Genomic DNA, 10526 nt, shown 5'->3' on the forward strand with positions numbered 1-10526 from the left:
AATGTCTTTCGCTCTTAGGAGAGTATTTCCGCAGGTTTGTTGATTTAATCAAAATATAAAATAAGTCATATAAAATTAATAAAAATAAAAAATGTTATTTTATAGAAATGTGTGGTGATTAGTGACCGTTAATCGATAATTATTCAGAAATCGTGAGATGAGGTCTGGTGTAACACCAGACCGCATCTCACGATTTCTGAATAGTTATTTTATAGGAAAATGTACATTAATTGATATTCATCTGTGGGCATAAAAAGCCAAACATTCAAATACATACACTGGCTTAAAAAAGCAATTTTGATTTTTTTAATGATTACACAGCACTGAGCTTGTTTATTAAATTTAAAACTGATTTGAAAGATATTCTAATTATCTAAATAATGTGGTAAAATAAACTCATGAACAAAATAAAAGCACCACCAAATGAATTACTAAATTTTACTGGTGGCTGCTCTGTATTTATTTCCAAAAATAGCTCTTGTTGTAAAAATGCAAATAAAAATATAAAAAACAACGTTTTCTCCCCTTTAATACAGAGTAATTTTACCTCTGGCATGAATCACACTCATTAAATGTCTTTGCATTTCTTGGAAAAGATATGTTATAAAATCCTGAGGAATTCTTTCCCATTCATCAAGAATAGCCATTTCCAATTATTAAGGGGGTTAGGACCTGGGTTTTACCATCCTGCTCGTTGCTTAATTTGGTGCCAAATGTGTTCGATTGTGTTCAAATCAGGGCTTCAAAAGCTGGCCACACCAAGTACTCAATTCCAACCTCATTCAGGTAGTCATCCAAAATACGTGCTATATGGGGCCTGGCAATCTATCTATATACCTAGGTCCCGAACCTATACTTGGGATAACAAAAACAAATATAGAATCCTCCATTACAGAATAGATCCAAATAAAACAAAAGGAGAAGTGGATAAACTCTAGAAGTGTTAGACACAGTAAACTTATGATTGAACAACCCTCACCAACACTGTCAAAATCACTGCTGCAACTTTCATCTCTACTGTAAACAGAACTCATTTCCAATCTTCCAAAGTCCATTTCACATGTTCTCATGCAAATTGAAGCCTGGACATTTTGTGAACTGTGGAAAGAATAGGTCTTTATCTAGAGAAACATTAAAATTAACCGTCTCTAAGTATGCCTTATGTTTATAAGGGGAGGAAGCTTTTTGTTTTGACAGAATTTTTCCAACAGCACTTTGATGTTTACAAAGGTTATGCTGTATGTAATGTACTATTTTTGGACATATTTTTCTAACATAGTTTGATGCCAGTTTTTAATCGAACATGGTCAATAATTATCAAACTAAATTAAGACTGCTGAAGACATTAATATAGTAAGAAATACAATCTTTTGGTTTAAGATCGTAACAGTATCTAATGCTGGAATGTTGAGCAATTTGAAGGTGATGAGCAGATTGAAAATTTAAGGAAAGTGAAAAAAAAAAAAATTGCTCTAGTAAGAGAATGAATTATTAGGAGAATTAGATTTAATAAGGACAACTCTAGTTTTCTGAGGATTGAAAAAGGTAAGATTCCCAAGGGATGAGGAGTTGTCGAGTCCTAATAGTTAGTCAATTTTTATTTCTATTTTTTTATAAATTATATTTAATATTTTATCAAGTAGCCAGCTTTTGAGATTAGATTTACATTTTTATCACACATTTATTCATCCTTAATGATTGAGGGATTTTGTTAAATAAATAAGGTACCATAAAATTTAGTAATCTCATCAAATTTATTAGTTGTAGTACATAAGTAAAAAAATTCAGCATTTCTTGTTGATTTAATATTTTTATAATAAGTTCCATTGAACATCATAACAGTTGTAAAAACAAACAGTTTGGTAGTTTGATTTATTTTGGGGTTATTCTTATTATTGTTGTTATTAAATATATTCCTGAGTCATCTGTTTTGTAAAGTAATTATTTTATTTCAAAATAAACACATTAAAGACAAAATAAAATCAATAACTTACCGCTGCTACAGAAATAACTGCATAGCTAATAAACAAATAAATACTCTGAATTGAATAACAAGGTAATTAACCAAAAATTAGAAACAAAAAAATTAAAAAATTTTCAGGGGTTATTTAAATAATTGAAGAATTTTCAAAGCCCATGCCCACTTACAGTATTTCAAAAATTCATATTCCTTTTCTTAAGTATTGAATTAATTCTTGTCCAAATGAACTGTTTTATTGAAGCATCTCAGTCCAATTTCTTTTTACATTATTATGAAACAATACCTTACATAGGTGTGATACTTGCCCAGCTAGATTTATAAATCTATCGGGTGGTAACTTTACATTTTTGAATTTGTACATTAATTTTATCTACAAGTTGTAAATATATATATAGAACAAGGGTATTTCAACTATGAGGTGGCTGGTTCCTGTACATTTTTGAATTTGTACATTAATTTTATCTACAAGTGGTAATTATATAACTTTGAGGATATACGAACCCAGTGCTGGTGTTAACAAAAAAAAAAAAAAAAAAAAAAAAGTATTTCCAGAGTTGAGCAGTGTGTCAACATCTTAACCAATGCGGCATGTTAGTTATATACTGCATTGTCTATACATTTAACAAAATAAGAAGCAAAATGTAAACAGTGTCAAAATGAAAATTTACAGATAACACAAAATATTCGACAGAAATTTTTAAAAAAGAAGTTAAATTTACAAAATCACTATAGTTAAATGGAAATTATATAGCAAATTTTATGTCATAAATATACGCATGATTTTAATAGAAGGAAATCTTTTTCTTAAGACAATATTATTCTTCTGAGTATGTCTTGTGTCAAATTGATGACAATAAAAATTAGCATTGTTGTACTTATGGATACAAATGTTAAATATAAACAATTTCCTAATATCAACAACATAGTATTTTTTATTTAATGACACACTACTGTAATTAATGCTAATTAATTAATATCAACGTCTTATCAGGTAAAATTTTCTTTATATATTATATTTTTGTGTATGATCATGTTCTTCTAAAATTGTTTGGATACATTTATATATTTAGTTTTTATACATGTGTGTGTGAGTATATTCAAAATTTGTATAATTTAAATTGGTGATAATTTTTAATTTAAACTTACAAAGAAGGTTGTAACAAAATATCAGTCTAAAAAATAGTCATTATTTATTGAAATTATACTCAATTAAATCCATTATGTTTAATGGCCTGATTGACCAAATTACTTCTTTCACTTAATCATCTTTTTATGTAAGGTGTTGGTTGAAATGAAAAAATCGAAGGTGGGTTTGAATCCCGCTCGTGGCGCTTTTTCGTTTCAACCAAGGCCTTACATAAAAATAATAATTATACTCGCTCGATGTGTCACACATAATAGAGGCGTGTCATGCCTTGTCTCCATACAGAGAGCGTGTAGGCATGCCGCCGGATTTAAGAAGAGTCCTCGAGCACGGTAGCGAGTTTCAGAGTCCCCTGTTCCGCTTTTTAGGGGAAATTGGTTTTTTTTTATTGTATATAGTATGTCTTATGTGTTATGTGTCTTTATGTTTTGTCTGTGTGCATGTATTTATTAGCGTGAATGGCGAGGGGTGAGGGTGAATATAACGTCATCATCGCCCCTCGAAAGCGAGTGAGTGTGTGTTCGGGGTCGATGGCGGAATATTTATAAAAGTAGCCCATCGACCCCAATCTAGTTTAGTTTAAGTGTAGGTCGGTGGAGGAATATCAAGTACTCCACCGACCAAACGGAATGAGTGTACTGTATGGATGTATTTATTTGTATGAATGTTGTGTTTGAACGGGTATAGAATATAGAATATAGACTTAGTGGGGGGCTGAAATGACCTAGATGTCGGAAGCCCCAGCAAAAAAAATAAAAAATAATTATACTCAATGTTTTGTTCACTTTGTTTTCCAGGTAGGGATGCAATATCTTAAAGATAAACTGGGATTTTTTGTATTTATTTTTTCAACTTTGAGGTTATATGAACTCTAGGGTTGCTGTGTTTTTGAAAAAAGCCCATTTGTTAGTATGTCGGGTTCGAATCCAGCGGCCTTGTATTCAAACTCGGGACCTTGACCTCAATATACGACCAGAAATAATTAATTATCATAAAGCTTAAAAGGCTCGTTAACATTCAGTCGGAAAAATTTTCCGTAATATTAAAAAGATCGCCGTTTATGTATTTTTGATATTTTTACAGTGGGAGTTCTGCTGTAGGAAATATCCCAATTCTTGCAGATTTATTGTAACTTTGTTTCGTGTTTGTTTGCATTGTATATTATGAGTAAGGAATTCAGATTCAAGTTTTCCCTCGTTGTTGATCGCCTGTTTTAAGTAATTCCGGATTGACTTGTTCTAGGTGTTGAGATCCTTCTGCTGTAAAGTTCCGAATTCGCCCGTCCCTGGTATAGACACGTCTAGGTTACCAAAGGAGACCAAAATCGGAAAAGAGCTGATAGAACATCTCGAGAGCATATCTCTCGTCGATTTTGGTAATGAAAAGGGCGTCAGGATCGTTGAGGAAGCCATCAGATTCGCAGACCAGCTCACCGTCGTAGACACAGAAGGCGTACAACCCTTAACCTCCGTATTGGAAGACAGGTAATTGACATTTTCCATATATTGATTCGTATGAATTGATCGAATGCCCGTTGTACAGATCGCTTCCCCTCCGTGCCGACGTCGTGACTGAAGGAAACTGCCGCCCAGATATACTGGGCAATGCGAAAAAGACGGACGAGGGTTACTTCGTCGCACCGCCTGGCAATATACCCCTGAAGCCGAAAGTAGAAAACCCGCTGAAAGAAGCCAATAATTAGAAATAATGCTTCGTCTAAGCCACGTACCCCGCCAGCTGTACGAAGTTGTCAAATATTTCGTCGATAGTGGTTTCATCAAGCTCAACGTCATGAACAACAACGTGCAAAGAATCACTTACGGCCCTTTGGGTGAAATTCTGTTAGAAAATATTAGAAAAGAATGGATTTTCGGCAACAGCTCTTATAGGGAGGACAACGTCTTTCCTTACCACTATCGATCAGTGAACGAAATCCTGCCAGGTAGCATGATTATTTTAATTATTTCCCATCCGATTTTTGCAGCCTTTACAATTTCTTGTAATTATTTTAACGATTGACTTATGTGATAGGTGTTTAAACACGAATCTGTGTAGTGGACAAGATGGTGTTTTATTAGAAAAAATATTTACTGTTAAAGTCAATAAGTATAAACAAAAATTAGCTTCCCTAACCATCCCTTAAAAAATTAACTTGAAGAAACAAACAAACACGAAAATCATCATAGAAGAATAACAATTATTTGTTTTCTATTATTTCGGCTTCGACCATCTCCAGGTTGTATTCCTTCTTTAGTTGTTCACACCAGATTAGCTCCTTTAAAACCTACACAACAAAAAATATTTCGATTAAAATAATTAACAATCGTGTTTTTATAATAAAATCAAAAATCACTATTTGAAGGGTGGTTGAGGAACACATTTTCTTCACCATACCGAATATTTGGGTCCCGATTTTGGAGGAAACGGAGTTGTTATATAGTTAATATAGTTATAATAGTTGTGTATACCAGTTTGTGTTGAGAGTGAATGTATTTATTAACGTGAATGTGTGATGCGATGATGGCGGAATTTCGAGAACTCCATCACCTTAATTGAATGAATGGTACGTAGTGAATGTATTTAACGAGGGTTGGGGTTGGGTTAGAACTCCATATGTAGGGTGCTAAATTGACCCAGCGTGTAAATAGCAAAAGCTGGTGGTGGAGTACGAGAAGCGAATAGGCTCTACTCGGCACGTTTGTATGTATGTACGTACATGTGCGGTTTTGAGCCTATATAAATCCAAAATCCAAAAAGTATTATTTATCACTGGCGGAGACACAGAATAACTCTTTGGGCGAAGCAACGCTTGTATAATGTTTCTAAGAGAAGAGTAGGTCGTCAGAGTCAGACCACGAAATCATTGTTTTTTTTTTCGCCCATTCATTTTAACGAAATTATTGATATTTTGTCTTATTTAACTACTATTAATTTCAGATATAAAAGAAGCATTTATAGCCGGGAAAGAATTGAACGGCGGTGTTTTACCGTTTGGCCTTGCCGACTGTCGAAAAATCTGCAGCGATTTTAAATCATCGGAAAACGATATTTTTCATCCTCGACACTCGATTGATCTTAGGTATATAGGATTTTTCAAGCCAGACGAAGGGAAACAGTTCTTTTACCGTTGGGCACAACAAAGAAAGCGTTGGTGGAGGAAGGTATTCCGCCTTTTAGTTTATTTTTTATCTTTCCCCGAGTAAAACTTAAAAAGGATGTTGTGTCAGTTTTCCAGTGACCCGGGAAAATTTTCTCTCGGCGAGATAGAAAAAGATGAAACGTCGGATAAAGAAGAGCTGAAAATACTAGCGACTTTTCCTTGGGGCGTTCACAACATTGAATCCGTCAAGTTTTTAGGCGATACCCCTTTCCTGAATTGTGGCCGGCCCAGTCCTTTTAACGTGTGATCAAAATAATAACCACTATTATTTTTATACTTTAAATATTGCATTTTTTTTTTAGATTGATTGTGATGGTGAATTAATTTTCCCTCATGTTATTGAAAGCGTATGCAGCCTCGATTACGCGACAATTATTTACCTTTTGGACGCCTACGACCGGACGGACGATTCGAAAGTAATTTGCAGATTCCACAGGAAGTTTGCTCCTTACAAATTCGCCTTCGCCGCCCCGCCAGTCGGTAATGTTTGTCACCCTTGGTTCACATTTTTCTTATCATCCTGCAATTTTTCCCTTTCCTATATTTTTCCACAGACGATCGATTGGCTTTCGAGCTTTTTGAAATGGGCCAAATGTTGTGTTTTGATGTAATGAAGGCAGGTTTGAACTGTTTACTCCCTGTTCGAACACTATTCGGGAAAGAGGAATTGGAGAAACAACTCGATAAAAATAACTCGATCGGGGTTCCGTACACCGCCGTCCTGACGGATCATACCTTAAAAACTGGCATATTTGGACTTTTCAGCCGCGAAACAACTCTACAGGTATAATCATTGCTATTGATTTAATTGACTTAATCAACGCAATCATTTACAGGAAGAAATTCACATTGAAAAATTTAAGGACTATGGTGCACTTCTGATGAAAAATTACTAGTTTTTGGATGTAGTATTCGTTCTATACCAAATAAAGTATTTATTTAAATTAGTTGACTTTTTGAAATGACCTTATCACTTATTAATATAAATTAATTATTTCCAAAACCCCATAAAACAAACAACAAGTTCATAACGTGTTGTGCGATTTTTGTTGGGGTCTGCGAACGATCAATCTGGTTTTGTCGTTGCCGATCATCTTGGTCATCCTATCCAAGGGCTTTATATCTATAAAAGAGGATCAAAGAGGCGGTCGCAAGGCCTTCTGCACCTGAGTATATCTATTGTGCTCCTTTTTTTTCTTTTTTTAATATATTATTTCTACTTTATCCTTATGTTTGCTAATACAATCATTTAAAAATTGCGACTCTTAATTTATAGGTAACAGGATTTTTTTTTTTTTGTATAATTCACTGGCTAGCAGGTTGTTAAATCAACCTCCAGCGGTGTCTTAGTGTAAAGTCTTGCTTGCGGCTTTTCCTCTCCTGTTGCAACAATCTGCACCTAGACTTTCACAAAACGTGTTCCGCGGTCTCATTTTCTTCCTTGCAATATCTGTACAATATTTCTTCTTTCCTATCCCGTGCATGACTACGTGAGGATTCCTGCTAGAATCCTGGTTCTGATAAGATTGCCTTGCAGGAAATCCTTTGCAAGCCTTGCGGATAGCCCTTCTATGAATCTCTTTGCCTCATTCGTGGAAAAATTGTTCCATCACGTTTTTGACACATTAAGGATACATTTTTGAATGTGTAGCGGTTATCGGGTAATATTAATAATACATTAACCTTACAGTTACTAATTTATTAAACATAAACATGGAAAAGATAGTGTGCACACTTACAAAGTTCTATAGACTACTATATGCGGAAAAATGTCCGGAATGGTTCTCGAGAGTCCTATCGCTAGGCGAAGTAAAAGAAGAGTGGTCGTAGCCAGGGAAAACCTTCCTCAGGTTTTTCCTGGTTACCAGTGTTGTCCTGATCGCCTACAGATGTATCCTTTGTTATAGTGATGTTAAACCACAGTAGGGTTCCAGGGCCTAAAGAGTCCACATTGGCTCCTTTTAGGTCTGCATATTCACTTTCTCATTGCCTCTTTGCCCCGAATGCACAGGACCCACCCATGCCAGGGTCAGTCATTTGTGTCAATGACTTCTGCTAGGGCGCTTTCATGCAGCTTCATACACTTTTCTCCTTCGCCGAGCATGCGGCTAAGACATTAAGTACTGCCTGACGCTCAGAGAAGATAACTATATTCCGCGAATAGCCTTTCTATTTCTCTGGCGCAGTGTTTAATTGCTAAGCAGACTGAAAAGCCTTTAAAGTTAGTTCGATCTTTGGTTTCTGAGCCGTCAGTATACTAGTAGGAACTTGCCTTTAGAGGTGTTCCTTTTGCCCACTCTTCCCGCTCTTGTATCAGTACCTGGTATTTTTTGGTAAAATTATATTTTGGAGTTGAGGCATTGACTGGCTTGCCCAATATGGCATCTGCATTTATCTCCTCCCTCAGTTTCCATTGTTTATTGACATGGCCTGTCCTAGCAGATGATTGTCCATTTATGAGGCTATGAGTAATGTAATGGCTTCTCCTTGGATTAAAATATGAAGTGGTGGGAGGTTTAATAAAACCTCCAAGATCGGAGTTGTTGTGTTCATGGCTCCAGTGACACTGATGCATGCTTACCTTTGGGAACCCTTAATTGCCTAATCGCCGCTTTGCCCTGTAAAGTCCACCACACCACCGGCTCATGTCAACATTGGTCTTAAGACGCAGATGTAGAGCCGTAGGGTCATTTTGGGGTTTAGACTAGTAGAATAAGAGGAAGGTAAAAAATGGAAATTTTTATGTAAAAATTTTAAAATTGTGAAAAAATAATTATCATAAAATAAATTGAAAACTAAACAATAGTCAGACTTTATCCTTTAAATTGACTTTTCTGCAAATATTACTAACTGGGGGCATTACAACAGCAAGACAAACGATAAAGAAATTACCTATCGAGTCAAAACGTTCAAGGTAAATTAATCGTTCGCAGCTAAAGTAAACGAAATCGAATAAAACAAAATCTGTTAAATATTTTCATTATGTCGGCCGAGAGTCTTCAAGGATGGCGAATATAAATTCCACGTCGAATTTACCCGAATAAATCCTCCTAAGAAAACCTGAGGCCAAGTCTATAAAACAGCAAGAACCCGATAGAGCTCCTATCTCCGGAACTACAGCATCTTGTTTTATGCCGTACGTGCTTCAAAAAGCCGTCTATATAATTCAGTACTAAAATAAAAAATAAAATAATAAATGATTACACTAGTTCAAAAAGGGAAATCTATTGTAGTTTCGCTCAGTGGAAAATTTATTTATTCTAATCTTATACCTTAATAAAAATTATTACACTCTTGTCTTTAAGAATAAACTTTTTTATTTTATTTTTATTTGGGCTTTATTTTTTATAAATTGAAAGAACGACTGGACCGATTGAGCTGTGTAAGGTAAGCCATGCGTACGCTCGCATTTTCACAAAAACTATTCTATTAAATGAAAGTCGCTTATATAATATTCATTTCATACGTTTTCCCTCATGGTAAGATATTTTTCATTTTAATGCACAATAAAGTTACTATTTTACAAAAACTAAATAATATCATCTCTAACGCCCATTGTTTAAACATTCCATAATTCAACCTACAATATTTTAATTATTTTTAGTTACTACGGTTTTAACTTATTCTCTTTGTGGATGATGAACGAAAGTCAAGTGTATTTGCTCTTATTAATGCCAATTTATTTTCGGAATTGAGAAAAATACTAGTCGAGCACGAAGAAAAATGTGGCGGCTGTGCCAGAAGTGATTTGCCAACTTGAAGGCCACTTTTCATTGGAAGACAAAAAACAGCGGAAAAACTCAGTCACATGTATTTGTAAGAAAAACTTGGGCCGATTATTTATTAGTTCGGGAGGCCGTTATTGGACAGAAGATTTTGTTTCTAAAAAGCAACTGCACTGACGGACAAAATTAACGGACAGCCCTGAAATTTTAATGTAATTAGGTTTATCCGTATTTTACATACCAAAAGTAGGTTTGGCTATACAAATAAGACATTTAAAAAGAAAATGTGTATTACCTAATACTAGAATAGCAATTATTAAGTAAAAAAAAACTACTTTGCATTTCTTGGGAAACGTTTCTGATAAAATCCTGAGGAATTCTTTCCCATTCATCAAGAATAGCCATTTCCAACTATTCAAGGGTGTTAGGACCTGGGCTGGCCACCATGCACTCAATTCTAATCTCATTCCGGTAGTCATCCAAAATAACTACGTACTCTATCGGACCTGGATTTAT

At 34.8% G+C, this 10526-nt stretch overlaps 2 protein-coding genes across 2 annotated transcripts; both read left to right on the top strand.

The window, feature by feature from the left end:
• Position 1: 1 nt before the first annotated feature.
• LOC106670911 (glutamyl-tRNA(Gln) amidotransferase subunit C, mitochondrial) lies at positions 2-4827 on the top strand. The gene is made up of 3 exons (XM_014401583.1): positions 2-34; positions 4368-4609; positions 4668-4827. Exons 1-3 carry the CDS (start codon positions 2-4, stop codon positions 4825-4827), a joined length of 435 nt encoding a protein of 144 aa, XP_014257069.1.
• Positions 4368-7232, top strand: LOC106670963 (glycine--tRNA ligase-like). The gene is made up of 7 exons (XM_024227891.1): positions 4368-4609; positions 4668-5067; positions 6063-6286; positions 6353-6526; positions 6588-6765; positions 6840-7069; positions 7122-7232. Exons 2-7 carry the CDS (start codon positions 4833-4835, stop codon positions 7179-7181), a joined length of 1101 nt encoding a protein of 366 aa, XP_024083659.1. The 5' UTR covers positions 4368-4609; positions 4668-4832; the 3' UTR covers positions 7182-7232.
• The last annotated feature ends 3294 nt before the right edge of the window (positions 7233-10526 follow it).

The sequence above is a fragment of the Cimex lectularius genome, unplaced genomic scaffold (assembly GCF_000648675.2).
Source record: "Cimex lectularius strain Harlan isolate CLEC.00 unplaced genomic scaffold, Clec_2.1 scaffold243, whole genome shotgun sequence".
Classification (NCBI taxonomy): domain Eukaryota; kingdom Metazoa; phylum Arthropoda; class Insecta; order Hemiptera; family Cimicidae; genus Cimex; species Cimex lectularius.

Excerpts from the sequence above, each read along its gene's own strand:
- LOC106670911 (XM_014401583.1), top strand. The coding sequence starts at position 2 with ATGTCTTTCGCTCTTAGGAGAGTATTTCCGCAG. Across the intron at positions 35-4,367 it reads TTAGGAGAGTATTTCCGCAG|GTGTTGAGATCCTTCTGCTG; the intron begins GTTTGTTGATTT and ends GACTTGTTCTAG. Across the intron at positions 4,610-4,667 it reads ACCTCCGTATTGGAAGACAG|ATCGCTTCCCCTCCGTGCCG; the intron begins GTAATTGACATT and ends CCCGTTGTACAG.
- LOC106670963 (XM_024227891.1), top strand. The coding sequence starts at position 4,833 with ATGCTTCGTCTAAGCCACGTACCCCGCCAGCTGTACGAAGTTGTCAAA. Across the intron at positions 5,068-6,062 it reads AGTGAACGAAATCCTGCCAG|ATATAAAAGAAGCATTTATA; the intron begins GTAGCATGATTA and ends TATTAATTTCAG. Across the intron at positions 6,527-6,587 it reads GCCGGCCCAGTCCTTTTAAC|ATTGATTGTGATGGTGAATT; the intron begins GTGTGATCAAAA and ends TTTTTTTTTTAG.